The 18,718-nt window shown below is 43.3% G+C and overlaps 2 protein-coding genes across 2 annotated transcripts in view; one reads left to right on the top strand and one right to left on the bottom strand.

Moving 5' to 3' along the window:
* faap24 (FA core complex associated protein 24) overlaps positions 1–18,718 on the bottom strand; it is a 46,728-nt gene that overhangs the window by 10,100 nt on the left and 17,910 nt on the right. The window lies entirely within an intron of this gene.
* Positions 404–15,485, top strand: slc7a10b (solute carrier family 7 member 10b). The gene is made up of 11 exons (XM_062064256.1): positions 404–570; positions 2,624–2,828; positions 8,593–8,744; positions 10,609–10,734; positions 10,814–10,967; positions 12,220–12,343; positions 12,409–12,512; positions 12,580–12,676; positions 14,300–14,449; positions 14,524–14,701; positions 14,759–15,485. The coding sequence occupies exons 1-11, from the start codon at positions 459–461 to the stop codon at positions 14,869–14,871; spliced, it is 1,515 nt and encodes a 504-aa protein (XP_061920240.1). The 5' UTR covers positions 404–458; the 3' UTR covers positions 14,872–15,485.

An 18,718-nucleotide genomic window follows, 5' to 3' on the forward strand; every position in this document is an offset into this window, starting at 1 on the left:
GTTTTGGGTTTTGTATATATATATTTTTTTTTTTTTTACTTTATATCGACAGTAAGTTGATCTAGAAGGAAAAAACTTAATATATGACTTATTTTTAAAATTTTTATGACTGAGACCCGGGACCAAACTTAAGGAGAGTTTGGTTAAACAAACTGGTGGTTAAACAAAATCTATCTATTATACTGTTTTTAAAAATGGAAAACATCAAAAAGGCACCCGCATGCTTTTTTTTCAGTGCAAAAGTTTGGACACCCCTGGTCTAACGTGTTAAAATCTCCTCTCCCCGGGGTGTTCCTGAACGCCTCACGGTGACTCGCGCCTATTTAACATTCAAGCCTGGACAGCCGCAGGTTGTTGCGCAAGCGCAGCCCATTGAGAGTGCATGAATGCGGAGAGGGGAGAGCACTGGGAGTACTGGGGAAGAGGACTGGGACTGTGCGGACCCCGGGAAGGCGGACATGGACGGTCAGACGTGTTCCAGGCCGTGCCATGAGGGGAAGACCAAGGTCCCGGACCGGGTGACCCTGAAGAAGGAGATTGGGCTACTGAGCGCGTGCACCATCATCATAGGTGACGAACAACACATTGAATGTAGATTTAATCTAACAATGGAGGCCGGGGTGTATTTTTTAATTCTGTTAACAGGATTAAGCCAAAAATATGCACTAATACGTTCTTAGAAATATATTCAAGACACAACCAGCCGCCATGAAAAAAAAGTTTATTTTTATTTTCCGTGTCATTGGTAACAGTTATGATTCTTAATAATGTACTAAAGTGGGGTTTATAGCCTGGTTATGATAACATACATGTAGACATACATCTAGAGCAGGGGTTCTTTACCTTTTTGACCTCCGGGCCCAACTTTTTTACTATAGAGAGGCCTGGGGTCCGCTCAAATATTATGAAAGATTATTATTTATCCAACACATAAACCTGAGGCTTAGGTCAGGCTGATTAGATAAAAGGTACTAACCAAATATACTGCATAAGAAGGGATTAATAAATACCTGCCAAAAAATACAATTATATTGTGCTAAAAAAAAAAAATTAAATTATTAATGATGATATTACACAAGCTGTAACTAAAGTTAAAGTGTAAATGAAAATACAGCTTCACCACGTTAGTCGTAATTTTTGCGCTTAAGAAACTTCGCCATGACTTTAGCTCCAGACTTCTTCTGTTTGTACGTTATTGTCATTATTGCTACAAGTGGAGGAAAAGTGTATTACAACTGAGAAACAGATACTTTTTGGTGGCCCTCTAGAGGGCGCTCACGGCTTAACAATAAACCCCGGCCCTATAGGTAAGAAACCCTGATCTATAGTACATTTGACCTTTGAACTTCAATCACTCGGCCTTACGGACTTTCAACTAAGGCAGGGCGAAAAGGCTGAAATGTGTTTTATGTCGGTCGATATCGATAATTATTGATATTTTTACGACCTATGGAAAATAAGGACAAGGAAAAAAATATATAAAATGTAAACTTTTTTTATTTGAAATCTAACTTTCCTCTGATTATCCTTTCTTCTTCTTATTATTATTATTATGGTGGGGCACTCAACATTAAAAGTGCATAACTACCACCTACTGTATTGGAGTGTGAACCACAGTTCCCTCCCTCCTCACTCCCTCACATACACACAGCACATATATACTGTACCTTTTTATACTAAATTATATTCCATAAACCTGTCTCTTCTAGAAATTTCAGTAAAATGTTCTGGTTGCTGCTTACTAGCCCTTGGAGAGTAATTTCCCTCTGTCCATGTTTTTTGAATGTCCTAATTGAATGCGTGATGTGATTGTGCTCCCCCTTACAGTTCTTCCCGCTCCTACTGTGTTCTGTATTGCATATACGTGTCTTCCTGTTGTACTCATTATAATCTTTTCATCTACCAAGAAAGGAAAGGAAATGTCAACATAAGCATGGAAACACTCAAAACAATGTAAACAAAATAGTAAATTCACATTGAATACTTGACAATAAGCTCTTAAAATGAAAGTGAAAAAATAAGGAATATGTAACAAATGTTTGATAAAGTGTAAGAACATAGTGCAAAGTGTGAATATGCAAACATAGAGAAACCTGAGAAGAACATTTGTTTTGCAGGTTTAGTGCCATGAAGTTACAGCTGTGCTCTAAAGGGTAAGGTGGTCCACGTTGTGGTCCATACTGTAGAAGTGACTTTTCCTGTCAATTTCTTCATTTTAATCTGCCACGAGACAACTGATATCAATTTTGACAATATTGATATCGTTCTATTCTTTCCTGCTTCCAGACTCTTTTTTTTGTCACGTGCTGCTACAAGCGAGGTTAGGGGGTCATGTCCCGGCTGTCCAGAGCGGCCCACGGATGTCCGCTTACGTAACGGCTGTCTGTGCCACTTGGCTGCCTGCCGCTCCGCGACTGAACTGGTCGTATGTTAGCGTTTACTGGTGGCGGCGGCAGGTGGGAGTGGCCAGGCGCTATAACTCACTCGCTCACATGGGGGTCTTTGTGTGTGTGTGTGTGTGTGTGTGTGTTGTGGTTAGGGGGCATTCCAGCAGCTGATATGTCCAATGACTGAAAATCAAGAGAACTTTTAGACAGTGATCCTTCCTCTTCCTCCTCCTCAGGAAACATCATCGGCTCGGGCATCTTCATCTCTCCCAAAGGTGTCCTGGAGCATTCGGGCTCGGTGGGCCTGGCGCTCCTCGTCTGGCTGCTGGGAGGATGCATTGCCTTCCTGGGCTCCTTATGTTACGCCGAACTGGGCGTCACCATCCCCAAGTCGGGCGGCGACTACGCCTACGTCACGGAAATATTCGGCGGTCTCATGGGGTGAGTCAGGAGGTTATTGTTACGGTTTACTTAAAGGTCTGTTGTGTCTCTGGTCTTCCGGCCTGGGTGTGTGAAGGGATCAAGGAAGATGCCGGTGATGACCGTTGAACAATACTTACTTGATTGACGAGCGAGCAAAACAACAGGTCCTACAGTATGAATAGCTGTAGGGAGAACCTTGTGTGTGACCCAACACCCATCTTTAGAGCCCCATTGCTGCCCACCCCTTAGTTGCGTCAACTTCTTAGTCTTAGAATTCTCGCCTACTGTACTTGTCTGGCTCGTGACCATGGCTTCCCTATATGTCCTGCCAGCGATAAAATTAGGGTTACCGGGTCGAGGCACAAGTTACCTACTTCTGACATCAATGCCGGCCTGAGTTAGGATCCTGAATACCTCAATATGGCTCCGGGCCCCTTTGGGGGTCTCTCCCCACATCTCACAGAGACATGGCACCTTCTAGTCTGGGTGTAACCGTAATGTACACCTATTTAATAAGTGTCACCACAAAGCAACTATGGGACATTAAAGGCCTACTGAAATTAAATGTTCTTATTTAAACGGGGATAGCAGATCCATTCTATGTGTCATACTTGATCATTTCGCGATATTGCCATATTTTTGCTGAAAGAATTTAGTAGAGAACATCGACGATAAAGTTCGCAACTTTTGGTCGCTGATAAAAAAAAGCCTTGCCTGTACCGGAAGTAGCGTGACGTCGCAGCTTGAAGGGCTCCTCACATTTCCCCATTGTTTACACCAGCAGCGAGAGCGATTCGGACCGAGAAAGCGACGATTACCCCATTAATTAGAGCGAGGATGAAAGATTTGTGGATGAGGAACGTGAGAGTGAAGGACTAGAGTGCAATGCAGGACGTATCTTTTTTCGCTCTGATCGTAACTTAGGTACAAGGGCTCATTGGATTCCACACTTTCTCCTTTTTCTATTGTGGATCACGGATTTGTATTTTAAACCACTTCGGATACTATATCCTCTTGAAAATGAGAGTCGAGAACGCGAAATGGACATTCATAGTGACTTTTATCTCCATGACAATACATTGGCGAAGCACTTTAGCTACGGAGCTAACGTGATAGCATCGGGCTTAAATGCAGATAGAAACAAAAGAAATAAGCCCCTGACTGGAAGGACAGACAGAAGATCAACAATACTACCAAACTCTGGACCTGATACCACACGGTTAATGCTGTACCACCTGGCGAAGCCTAGCAATGCTATTGCTAACGACGCCATTGAAGCTAACTTAGAAACGGGACCTCGACAGAGCTATGCTAAAAACATTAGCTCTCCACCTATGCCAGCCCTCATCTGCTCATCAACACCCGTGCTCACCTGCGTTCCAGCGATCGACGGCGCGACGAAGGACTTCACCCGATCATCGATGCGGTCGGCGGCTAGCGTCGGATAGCGCGTCTGCTATCCAACTCAAAGTCCTCTTGGCTTTGTTGCTACAGCCAGCCGCTAAAACACCGATCCCACCTACAGCTTTCTTCTTTGCAGTCTCCATTGTTCATTAAACAAATTGCAAAAGATTCACCAACACAGATGTCCAGAATACTGTGGAATTTTGCGATGAAAACAGAGCTGTTTGTATTGGGATACAATGGTGTACCAATACTTCCGCTTCAACCATTGACGTCACGCGCAAACGTCATCATACATACAATTATTCTGACAACGTTCTTAGGTCATCTCCATGCAAGTAGAAGGAGATTTTATGACCTGTAACCTGTTTTGAAAAAGTTTCATTATAATTATGATACCAAATAATACATTGCCAGAATAATTTTGAATTGAGAATTGTGTTGAATCGAGTATCGATTCTGAATCGAATCATCACCCCAGGGATCGGAATCGAATTGTTAAGTGCCCAAAGAGCAGTCCGAGAAAAGCAACTAACAATTGTTGTTAGCTAGCCAAATCGCTATTATTAGCAAACAGCACACAAAGCTAATGTTCATGTGTTACATAAGACCCAGTTTACATCATTGTGTACTAAAAGCCTTAAAAGGTTGGGATATAATTCTCAAAATACATCGGAAATTTGGCAACCTATACGCATCTGCGTAAAAGTTGCAAACAGCCCCTTTATGGCAGGGCAATACAATGCGTTATACCATGAAAATAAATTATAACTTGCTTATTTATCGGTTTTCATTCAGTTTACTTTATTGTCAACGAAAAAATATGTGTTACCAATACATAATATTTTATTTTATTTTAAAAACACACACATATATATATATATATATATATATATATATATATATATATATATATATATATATATATATATATATATATATATATATATATATATATATATATATATATATATATATATATATATATATATATATATATATATATATATATATATATATATGCATATATATATATATATATATATATATATATATATATATATATATATATATATATATGCATATATATATATATATGCATATATATATATATATATATATATATATATATATATATATATATATATATATATATATATATATATATATATATATATATATATATATATATATATATATATATATATATATATATATATATATATATATATATCTTACTTACTGTTGAAAGATTAATCCCAGTGTTCTTTTTTCAACCGTAGTGTTTTTTGCAACTGTAATGTTGGTGGCTAACTTTGCCCAATCACTATTGTGAGCTAACAACAAACATACTGTAACTGATGTGTGTGCTTGTGTGTTACGTGGGGCACAGTTTATGTGCTCAAACCAAGACAAAGGCGGGATATGTATTGCCAGAAATTTGTGTCCTTTTATGTAGTTAAACCAAAAAATGTATTTGCAACCCCAAAAAATATTTTTTCAAGAAAAAATGGATGTGAAATTAAAACAAAAATTATTTTAAAAAAGTTATATATGTATATATACACAGTATATATATCTCTGAGATGCCACCTTATCGTGGTAGATGAGTTTGCGTGTCCCAATGATCCTAGGAGCTATGTTGTCTGGGGGATTTTATGCCCCCTGGTAGGGTCTCCCAAGACAAACAGGTCCTAAGTGAGCAGCTCCAAGATATCTGAAAAAGAAAAAACAAGAACTCATAGATTTCCCTTGCCCGGACATAGGTCACTGGGATCCCCCTCTGGAGCTAGGCCCGGAGGTGGGGCTCAAAGGCCAGCACCTGGTGGCCTAACCTGTCCCCATGGGGCCCGGGCCGATCACAGCCCGAAGAGGCAACTTAGGTCCTCCCTCCAAATGGCTCACCACTCATAGGAGGGGGCATAGAGGTTGGGTGCAATGTAAGCTGGGAGCGGAAGCCAAAGGCAGGGCCCTTGGCGGTCCAATCCTCGCTGGCTCTTGGGACGTGGAACGTCACCTCGCTGGGGGGGAAGGAGCCTAAGCTGGTGCGCGAGGTGGAGAAATTCTGGCTGGATCCAATCGGACTCACTTCAAGGGCTCTGGAACCAGTCCTCTCAAGAGGGGCTGGACTCTCTTCCACTCTGGCGTTGCTGGAGGCGGCGGGCTGGGGTGGCAATACTTGTTGCCCCACGGCTCAGAGCCTGTACGTTGGAGTTCAACCCAGTAGACGAGAGGGTAGCTTCCCTCCGCCTCCGGGTGGAGGAACAGGTCCTGACTGTTGTTTGCGCCTGTTGCACCAAACAGTACTTTTTGGGTTCCCTTGAGGGAATACCGGAGAGTGTTTTCTTAGGTGATTCCCTTGTTCTGCTGGGGAACTTCAACGCTCACATTGGTAACGACAGTGAAACCTGGAGAGGCATGATTCTAAGGAACGGCCGCCCGGATATGAACCCGAGTGGTGTTTTTGTTAGACTTTTGTGCTTGTCACAGATTATTCATAACGAACACCATAAAGAACATTGAACATGTCACGAGGGAGGCGCTGGACATTGAGTCTGAGTGGACCATGTTCCATACCTCTAATGTTGAGGCGGCCAATCGGAGCTCTGGTTGAAGGAGGTTGGTGCCTGTTGTGGCGGTACTCCCAAAAACCGCTGGTGAGATAGGGATGCCGTCAAGCTGAAGAAGGAGTCCGATCGGGCCCTTTCGGCTCATGCGACCCCGTAGGCAGCGAACATATACTGGCAAGCCAAGTGGTGTGCATGGGAAGAGTTTGGAGAAGCCATGGAAAACGACTTCCGGACGGTTTCGAAGCGATTCTGGACCACCATCCATTGCCTAAAGAGCGGGAAGCAGTGCACTATCAAGACTGTGTATGGTGCAGAGGGTGTGCTGCTGACCTCGACTAAGGATGGTTTGGATCGGTGGAAGGAATACTTCAAAGACCTCCTCAATCCCCCCTACACGTCTTCAAATGAGGAAGCAGTGCCTGGGGAATATGTGGAGGGCTCTCCCATTTCTGGGGATGAAGTTGCCAAGGGAGCTAAAAAACTCCTCGGGGGCAGGGCCCCTGGAGGTGAGCGATATCCGCCCCGAGTTCCTTAAGGCCTGGGTTGCTGTGGGGTTGTCTTGGTTGACAAGACTCTGCAACATTGTGTGGACAAACAGTTTACATATGGTTCGTGGACTTGGAGAAGGCATTCAACCGTGTTCCCCAGGAAGTCCTGTTGGGAGTACTCAGAGAGTATGGGGTCCGCTCCCTGTATGATCGGTGCCAGATAAGTGGTGGGACCCGTTTCCACTGGGAGTTGGACTCTGCCAGGGCTGCCCTTTGTCACCGATTCTGTTCATAACTTTTATGGACAGACTTTTTAGGCGCAGTCAGGGAGTGGAGGGGATCCGGTTTGGTGGCTGTAAGATTAGGTCTCTGCTTTTTGCAGATGATGTGGTCCTGATGGCTTCATTTGGCCAAGATCTTGAGGTCTCACTGGATCGGCTCGCAGCAGAGTGTAAAAAGAACGACATGAAAATCAGCACCTCCAAGCCCGAGTTCATGGTTCTCGCCCGAAAAAGGGTGGAGTGCTGTCTCCGAGTTGGGGAGAAGATCTTGCCCCAAGTGGAAGAGTTCAAGTACCTCGGAGTCTTGTTCACGAGTGAGGAAAGAGTGGATCATGAGATCGACAGGTGGATCGGTGCAGCGTCTGCACTGATGCGGACACTATATCGATCCGTCGCGGTGAAAAAGGCGCTGAGCCAAAAGGCAAAGCTTTCAATTTACCGGTTAATCTACGTTCCCATCCTCACCTATGGTCATGATCTTTGGGTTATGACCGAAAGGACAAGATCACGGGGACAGGCGGCCGAAATGAGTTTCCTCCGCCGGGTGGCGGGGCTCTCCCTTAGAGATAGGGTGAGAAGCTCTGCCATCCGGGGGGAGCTCAAAGTAAAGCCGCTGCTCCTCCACATCAAGAGGAGCCAGATGAGGTGGTTCGGGCTTCTGGTTAGGACGCCACCCGGACGCCTCCCTCTGGAGGTGTTTAGGGCGTGTCCGACCGGTAGTAGGCCACATGGAAGAACCAGGACACATGGGGAGACTATGTCTCCTGTCTTGCCTGGGAACACCTCGGGAGCCCCCAGGAGGAGCTGGACGAAGTGGCTGGGGAGAGGAAAGTCTGGGCTATATATATATATATATATATATATATATATATATATATATATATATATATATATATATATATATATATATATACATACACACACATATATTACGCAATTATTTTCAGAGTTTCTTTCAAGGGATGGCATTGGAAGATGTGCCTAATGATGTGACCACATTCTGGTGTTGCTACTGAGAGACACTGTGCATGTGTGGCAGGTTCCTGCTGCTGTGGAGCGCCGTGCTCATCATGTATCCCACCACGCTGGCAGTCATCGCTCTCACCTTCTCCAACTATGTGCTGCAGCCCGTCTTCCCCGAGTGCGCGCCACCATATGTGGCCACGCGCATGCTGTCGGCCACCTGCCTCCGTGAGTGATGACACACACACACACACACACACACACACACACACATTCTTGTATTTGTTGCCTTCTTGAGACACCTCCGAAAAATGCCTACCTCTTTAGGACCACCCTTTCTAGATATATAAAAATGTGTATTTGCAACATTAATAATATATACATACTATGCAAATATAAAAAACTTGTTGTGAAAAATGAGTTGGAATTTCACAAGAAAAAGGTCACCATTTCACAAGAAAAATAAAAGTTGTAATAAAAGTCGTCATTTTACTCAACGCAAGTCCAAATTTTACAAGAAAAACTGAACATTTGTGCAATTTTATGATACAAGTTGGTATCGCAATTTTAGTCGTGATTTTAGTCGACAAAAGTGGCAATTTTATAAGAAAACTTGAACAACTTTGACAAATTATAATAATAATCGGAATTTTACTTCATCATAATTTTGCCCAAAAAGTGTCACTATTTTACAAGAACAACAAAAAACTTGGAAATATTGCGATAAAAGTCAGAATTTCATATGACAAATGTCACCATTTCGCATTAAAAAGTAATAATTTATACGTATATATACACACACATACATATATACACATATATATATACATATATACATATATACATACATACATACATACATATATATATATATATATATATATATATATATATATATATATATATATATATATATATATATATATACATACTACATACATACATACATATATATATATATATAAATACATACATACATACATACATACATACATTATATATATATATATATATATACATATATATATATATATATATATATATATATATATATATATATATATATATATATATATATATATATATATATATATCGTTACTTTACATGCAGTCGGCTTTCAGCACCCGGCCCCATGTTAAAAAGTTTGGACGCCATTGCTTTAGATGATTAGAGACAGATACTAAACTGATCTGTGATGATAAATTACGAACACATTGGGCATGATGTGGGCGTGGCATGGTGCCAAACTTTGATTTGATGGCTTGCCACAAAACTTTCAATATTCATAACTTGGCTCCACAAACTCAGATCTGGATCAGAATTGGTACAAAGGATGATGATGCAACCCTGAAGATCAGGATGGGTCAGGTACTTACTGGCACCCATTCGTAATTGCGATGCCTGGCGGCGGAAACTGCTTCTCGCCATAAACTATTAAACAGTCATTACTTCACTTTAGATGATCGGATCTCCTTCCAAACTGATGTGAGGCTTTCAAGTTGGGGTCTGATCATGACCAGATATTGATCTGACACCAACATCGCCCCCTTGTGGTGGAAAATTACATGAATTCATGAAACTGTGCCAAGTTCTACTTCCATCACTGTAGCTCACGTTTGTTTTTGGCATTGAAAGCTGAAAGGTGAGCTTGGCCTTCTCTGTGGTGTGTGTGTGTGTGTGTGTGTGTGTGTGTGTGTGTGTGTGTGTGTGTGTGTGTGTGTGTGTGTGTGTGTGTGTGTGTGTGTGTGTCAAGCTGGAGAGGGAGGAAGGGGGTGGGAGGGGGGAGGGGGGGTTTGGCGTCGTCACGTTTTGTTTTCCCCTTCGCAACGGAAACAATTTGTTTAGTGCGCTTGACAAGTGGTCTTTGTGCTGGAGAGCCAGGCCACCATGAGAGCACATGACACTGATGGATGAGCCCAAAACTAGCCCGCATTCCTGAAACCATGGCAACCCACTCCCCAACGACACCAGCGTGGAAGGATAGGGGGGGGGGAAAGATAAAGGAAAGGAGAGGATGGTGGGATGGAGAGGTTGGCCTGGTAGCTGGCGACGCTAATGATGATATAAATGATGATGTAATGATGCTAACAGTGCTGCTGACGTGGGTGAACTGCTCCAGTGTGCGCATGGCCACCAGGATCCAGGACATCTTCACCGTGGGCAAGCTGATGGCTCTGGGCCTCATCATCGTGGTGGGCCTGGTCCAGATCTTCAATGGTAAAACGCCCTCCTCCTCCTCCTGGCGGTGAAACGGGGAGTGCTCACCTTGCCCTCTTCTTCTTCTCCAAAATGATAGGAAACTTTGAGGCGCTGAGCCCTCAGGTGATCTTCTCCCTGGACAGGACCCCCTCCGTGGGTCAGATGGCTCTGGCCTTCCTGCAGGCTTCCTTCGCTTTCAGCGGCTGGAACTTCCTCAACTACGTGACGGAAGAGGTGGTGGACCCCAGAAGGTGACCAACAACTACTCCATCGTTCTTCTTCTTCCGCTGCTTTCCTTCTTGCTCTGTCCTTTGCCTCTTCCTGTGTCACCCCTTTCTTCGGCATGTCCCCGCCAACCCCTTCTAGAAACCTCTTCTTTGCTCCTCCTTGCTCCATGTCCAGCATGCGTCCTTCTCCCCTGACCGAACCTTCACAATCAATCAATCGCAATGTAGCCCTTGATCCATCCTATCTTGCTGACTGTATTGTACCATATGTCCCGGCAAGAAATCTGCGTTCAAAGAACTCCGGCTTATTAGTGATTCCCAGAGCCCCAAAAATGTCTGCGGGCTATAGAGCGTTTTCTATTCGGGCTCCAGTACTCTGGAATGCCCTCTCGTTAATAGTTAGAGATGCTACCTCAGTAGAAGCATTTAAGTCCCATCTTAAAACTAATTTGTATACTCTAGCCTTTAAATAGACCCCCCTTTTAGACCAGTTGATCTGCCGTCTCTTTTCTGTTTTGATTAGGTGACCACAGATGAATCGGTAGTTGTTCAAAGTCGGAACCTAGGGTGGACCACTCATCTGTGCATCAGTTGGGGACGTCTCTGCGCTGCTGACCTGTCTCCACTAAAGATTATCTCCTGCTGGCCCCACGATGGACTGGAATCTCACACTATTAACTAGATCCACTCGACGTCCATTACACCGGTCGCCCAGGGGGGGTCCCCACATCTGCGGTACCCTCCAAGGTTTCTCATTGTAGCCCATTGGGTTGAGTTTTTCCTTGCCCTGATGTGGAATCTGAGCCGAGGATGTCGCTGTGGCTTGTAAAGCCCTTTGAGACACTTGTGATTTAGGGCTATATAAATACACTTTGATTGATTGATTGATTGATTGATCACAAGTGCATCAAAGGGCTTACAAACCACAACGATGTCCCCTAATCTGAACCCTCATCTGGAAAAGCTCCAAAAACAGCAGACATAGACTGCAGAGGGTGGTAGGGGGATCTCTTTGCACGTAGACAATCATCAACGACGAGACTTCACCAACTGATGCATAGAAGAGTGATCCACCCTGGTTCACGACTTGGGACAACTAGCGCCTCTTCCAGACTGGTACCTCCCCAGACACCTCGTCTCCCACATGTTCCTCAATCTGCCGGTCTCTAATCCTGTCCGTCCTCGTCTCTCCCAAACATCTTCAGCTCTGCCTCGACTCTTCCGTCCTTCCATCATCCAAAGTCAACTTTTATCCCTTATACCCCACTTGCTTTAGGAATCTACCTCGCGCCATCTACATCTCCATCCCTCTGGTGACGTTGGTGTACACGCTGACCAACCTGGCCTACTTCTCGTCCATGTCCCCAGAGGAGCTGCTCTCCTCCAACGCTGTGGCTGTGGTGAGTGTTCTCAGCACCTTGGCGACAAGAATCGGCGGATAAGTCACAGACTCTTTGCCGTTTAGACATTCGGAGAGAAGCTCCTGGGAATGTTCTCCGTCATCATGCCCATCTCCGTTGCTTTGTCAACCTTTGGCGGTATCAACGGCTACCTGTTCACCTCCTCCAGGTGAGCACGACCTATTCCCGCCGTTTCTTGGTCGCGTGTCCGCTGATGACCTCTCTGCCGTATACAGGTTGTGCTTCTCCGGCGCCAGGGAGGGTCACCTTCCAAGCCTCCTGGCCATGATCCACGTCAAGAAGTGCACGCCCATCCCTGCCCTGCTGGTCTGCGTACGTTCAAGCTTGCTGCCATCACACAATTCACTTCCTGTCCTCTGCTGTGCTTGACTTGAGAGTAGGGATGTGTACCGAATTTGGTACTTTTATAGGCACAAACCAAATTCCGTCTGCACTAACGGGCATTCATTCACGTAAAATCAAACGGTGCCACATTTCGATGCCTTTGTTGCATGGGATGTCACTTCCGAGGCGCAAATAGAGGGGTTTGTAAACCGAAAAGTTTGCAAATAGAGGGGTTTGTAAACTAAAAAGTTTGGAAATAGAGGGGTTTCAATCCATCCGTTTTCTACCGCTTGTCCCTCTCGGGGTCACGCGGGGTGCTGGAGCCTATTTCAGCTGCATTTGGGCAGAAGGCGGGGTACACCCTGAACAAGTCGCCACCTCATCACAGGGCCAACACAGATAGATAGACAACATTCACACTCACATTCACACACTAGGGCCACTTCAGTGTAAACGTTTGCAAATAGAGGGGGTTTTAAACCTAAAAGTTTGCAAATAGACGGGTTTGTAAACCGAAAAGTTTGCAAATAGAGGGGTTTCCATCCATCCATTTTCTACCGCATGTCCCTCTCGGGGTCGCGCAGGGTGCTGGAGCTTATTTCAGCGGCATTTGGGCGGATGGCGGGGTACACTATGGACAAGTCGCCACCTCATCACAGGCCCAACACAGATAGACAACATTCACACTCACATTCACACACTAGGGCCACTTTAGTGCAAACGTTTGCAAATAGAGGGGTTTGTAAACCTAAAAGTTTGCAAATAGAGGGGTTTGTAAACCGAAAAGTTTGCACATGAAGGGGTGTGTAAACCGGAAAGTTTGCAAATAGAGGGGTTCTTAAACAAAAGTTTGAAAATAGAGGGGTTCGTAAACCAGAAAGTTTGCAAATAGAGGGGTTTGTAAACCGAAAAGTTTGTAAGTAGAGGGGTCTGTTAATCACAAAGTCTGCAAATAGAGAGGTTAGTAAACCGGAAAGTTTGCAGATAGAGGGTGTGTAAACCAAAAAGTTTTCAAATGGAGGGGTTTGTAAACCAAAAAGGTAGCAAACAGAGGGCTTTGTAAAAACCGAAAAGCTTGCAAATAGAGGAGTTCGTAAACAAAAAGTTTGACAATAGAGGGGTCTGTTAATCACAAAGTCTGCAAATAGAGAGGTTTGTAAACCGAAAAGTTCGAAAATAGAGGGGTTTGTAAACCGGAAAGTCTGCAAATAAAGGGGGTTGTAAACCGAAACGTTTGCAGATAGAGGGGTTTGTGAACCGGAAAGTTTGCAAATAGAGGGGTTTGTAAACCACCGTATTTGCAAATAGAGGGCTTTGTAAACCACAGCATTTGCAAATAGAGGGGTTTTTTTTAATCGAAAAGTTTGCCAATAGAGGGGTTTGTTAATCAGAAATTTTGCAAATAGAGGGGTTTGTAAATCGAGGTTCCACTGTATACTATACGATCAAATGAGTGCTGGCCGAAACTTTTTCCCCCCTCACCATTGTGACGCTCCCTAGAGAACGCGGCCCATAACTAAAACCGCCACCGCCTGCCTCTCGCGGCCCCCCTGGCACTTCATGCTCGCCCCAGGGGACCTTTTAACGACACTAAACGAGTGTGTGTTGCAGTGCACGGCCACCATGGTGATCCTCTGCATCGGCGAGACGCACAACCTCATCAACTACGTGTCCTTCATCAACTACCTGTCGTACGGCGTCACCATCGCCGGCCTGCTCTTCTACCGCTGGAGGAAGCCCGCCCTGTACCGACCTATCAAGGTAGAGTACGGGGCGCCTCCACCCATCTTCCACTTGGGACCCCGCAGTCCCATCACTCCTCTGCCGCGCTGCAGGTCAGGCTGCTGGTGCCCGTGTGCTACCTGATGTTCTGGGCGCTGCTGCTGGGTTTCAGTCTGTACTCGGAGCCGCTGGTGTGCGGCGTGGGTCTGGTCATCATGCTCACCGGCGTGCCCGTCTACTTCCTGGGCGTCCACTGGAGGAGGAAACCAAAGTGTGTCGACACCTTCATCGGTGAGTCCTGCCGCATCGCCATGGCAACGTCCTCCTTATTGCTACCGCTGTTCGCAGAGACGGCGACCTCCGTGGGCCAGAGGCTGTGTTTCGTGGTCTTCCCTCAGTTTGACCCCATCGAGGTCGTCGACCCTTCAGACCGGACTGAGGCATCATCCGCCAGATCCTAAAAAAAATCTAACTTCCGTGGTGCTCTTCATTGCTGAGCGTCCCGTGTGACCTTTGACTTTTTTGGACTGGCCAACAGGACGCGTTATCTTGCGCACAGACTGTTTGCCTCTCGAAAGCACAATTTGTTAGTATCTCCTCTGCAACATACAACAAACGTAAAAACATCACATCTTCCTAAGTAGTCTTTGTGTCCTACACAGCTTTTTGGGCCAAAGTAGCCTGCTAGGTTAGACATACTCAATTTAAAATCTTTCTTTACTAACTGACTGACTGGTTAGAATGTAAAACTTTTTTTTTTTTTTTCGGAAAAAGTGCCTTTTCTTTGTAAATATCCAGTCAGAACCAAGGAAGATGTGTTTTAAAAGTCCATTTTCATCTGTTTGACAGTGACTGAAATGGACAATTGCAGCAAACATAGAAGTGATCCACAACCAAACACACAAGGGGTTTGTTTATAATTGATCAGAGCTGTTTATCTATGTTACAGAGGAATGTAGTTAATCATAGAACTGGCAGCCAGTTATTAAAAAAGTATTGATTTTAAATCAATAATCGCTTTCAATTGAGAATCGATTCTGAATCGAATCATTACCCCCAATAATTGAATTGAATGGTGCCCAAAGATTCACAGTCCTAATATATATATATATATATATATATATATATATATATATATATATATATATATATATATATATATATATATATATATATATATATATATATATATATATATATATATATATATATATATATATATATATATATATATATACATACATACATACATATGTTTATACACATATTCTGTACATATACATACATATATATACACACATATACTGTATATATACATACATACATACATATATATACATATACACACATATATGTATATATATACACACACATGTATACTATATGTATATATACAGTATATATATACACACATACATATACACACACACACACACACACACACACACACACACACACACACACACACACACACACATATATATGTATGTACTGTATATGTGTATATATACAGTATTTATACACACATATATACATACATATAGACATATATATATGTATTGTTTTCTAAACAACAACTTTTTAAATTACAGTTTTAAAAGTTAATGCAAAAAAAAATGTGTGCATACATAGTATATACACTATATCTGTACAGTATTGGTCAAAAGTTTACATACACTTGTAAAGTACATAATGTCATGGCTGTCTTGAGTTTCCAATAACTCTTTTTTTTTTTTGTGATAAAGTGATTGGAGCACATTGTTGGTCACAAAAAACATTCATGAAGTTTGGTTCTTTTATGAATTCATTATGGGTCTACTGAAAATGTGACCAAATCTGCTGGGTCAAAAGTATACATACAGCAATGTTAATATTTGGTTACATGTCCCTTGGCAAGTTTCACTGCAATAAGGCGCTTTTGGTAGCCATCCACAAGCTTCTGCTTGAATTTTTGACCACTCCTCTTGACAAAATTGGTGCAGTTCAGCTAAATTTGTTGGTTTTCTGAAGGCCATCCTAAAACCTTAATTCTAGCCTGATTTAGCCATTCCTTTACCACTTTTGACGTGTGTTTGGGGTCATTGTCCTGTTGGAACACCCAACTGTGCCCAAGACCCAACCTCCGGGCTGATGATTTTAGGTTGTCCTGAAGAATTTGGAGGTAGTCCTCCTTTTTCATTGTCCAATTTACTCTCTGTAAAGCACCAGTTCCATTGGCTCCAAAACAGGCCCAGAGCATAATACTACCACCACCATGCTTGACGGTAAGCATGGTGTTCCTGGAATTAAAGGACTCACCTGCAACCATACCCGATTAATGCAATATATTTTGTGTTTAATCACTTGAGTGAACTTGTCATTTTCACAGCCATGATTATATTATGGGCGTTGTGGCCAAACAGCTCAACTTTTGTTTCATCTGACATCACATGGACAAAGATAAGACCTTCTGGAGGAAAGTTCTGTGGTCAGATGAAACAAAAATGTAGCTGTTTGGCCACAATACCCAGCAATATGTTTGGAGGAGAAAAGTTGAGGCCTTTAATCCCAGGAACACCATTCCTGCCATCGAACATGGTGGTGGTAGTATTATGCTCTGGGCCTGTTTTGCTGCCAATGGAACTGGTGCTTTACAGAGAGTAAATGGGACAATGAAAAAGGAGGATTACCTCCAAATTCTTCAGGACAACCTAAAATCATCAGCCCGGAGGTTGGGTCTTGGGCACAGTTGGGTGTTCCAACAGGACAATGACCCCAAACCCACGTCAAAAGTGGTAAAGGAATGACTAAATCAGGCTAGAATTAAGGTTTTAGAATGGCCTTCCCAAAGTCCTGACTTAAACGTGTGGACAATGCTGAAGAAACAAGTCCATGTCAGAAAACCAACAAATTTAGCTGAACTGCACCAATTTTGTCAAGAGGAGTGGTCAAAAATTCAACCAGACACTTGCGGATGGCTACCAAAAGCGCCTTATTGCAGTGAAACTTGCCAAGGGACATGTAAAATTAAAGTAAAGTTAAAGTACCAATGATTGTCTCACACACACACTAGGTGTGGTGAAATTTGTCCTCTGCATTTGACCCATCCCCATGATCACCCCCTGGGAGGTGAGGGGAGCAGTGGGCAGCAGCGGTGCCCGCGCCCTGGAATCATTTTTGGTGATTTAACCCCCAATTCCAACCCTTGATGCTGAGTGCCAAGCAGGGAGGTAATGGGTCCCATTTTTATAGTCTTTGGTATGACTCGGCCGGGGTTTGAACTCACAACCTACCGATCTCAGGGCGGACACTCTAACCACTAGGCCACTGAGTAGTCGTAACCAAACATTAACATTGCTGTATGCATACTTTTGACCCAGCAGATTTGGTCACATTTTCAGTAGACCCATAATAAATCCATAACAACAACAAGTATGTGCTCCAATCACTCTATCACAAAAAAATAAGAGTTGTAGAAATGATTGGAAACTCAAGACAGCCATGACATTAGTGTTTTTTGACCACGACTGTATGTATACATATGTTTTGTATACATATTTATACAAACATATATGTGAATTATATTTATGTAGCGCTTTTCTCTAGTGACTCAAAGTGCTTTTACATAGTTAAACCCAATATCTAAGTTACATTTAAACCAGTGTGGGTGGCACTGGGAGCAGGTGGGGACACAACGGCAGTAACTAAGATGGCGGAAGCTGGGATCGAACCCGGAACCCTCGAGTTGCTGGCACGGCCGCTATACCAACCGAGCTATACCGCCCCTATGTAGGTTTCTTTAAGTATCAACTATCAAAAATAATTGTTTAGGCCATTTCCCTTATTACTCACTGCACATATACATCATAAGTCAGCATCCAAATAATACAACGCAAGAATCGGTTTGAATCAAGAATCATGTTGAATCGAAACTCTTCAACCCAAAAATCTGAATCAAATCTTGGGTTGTTGTACGATTCACATCCCTATCCTTGTATCTTATCATTGTAAGATTTTGTATTTGCAACATTTCCCCGTTTCTACAATTCGGTTTGTGTGTTTTTGGTTTTGTATCATTTTTGTGTTGCTGTGCGTCTTGCCGTCCGTACCGTTTCCACCCAGTCTTCCTGCCACAGTTGCGTGTCATGGCGGGCCAGTGTCTTCACTTTGCCTTTTTCCCTGTAAATTATTTGTAAAGTCCTGACAAAGGAGTGTATGTTAACTGGCATGTATTTAGAGAGGATAACTGTAGCAGCACAATAAATAAAGTGCAACTTAATGGCATTTATTTCATGTTTTTAAAGTTGTAATGACAGGAGCATGGATTTG

The sequence above is a fragment of the Entelurus aequoreus genome, linkage group LG11 (assembly GCF_033978785.1).
Source record: "Entelurus aequoreus isolate RoL-2023_Sb linkage group LG11, RoL_Eaeq_v1.1, whole genome shotgun sequence".
Taxonomy (NCBI): Eukaryota; Metazoa; Chordata; class Actinopteri; order Syngnathiformes; family Syngnathidae; genus Entelurus; species Entelurus aequoreus.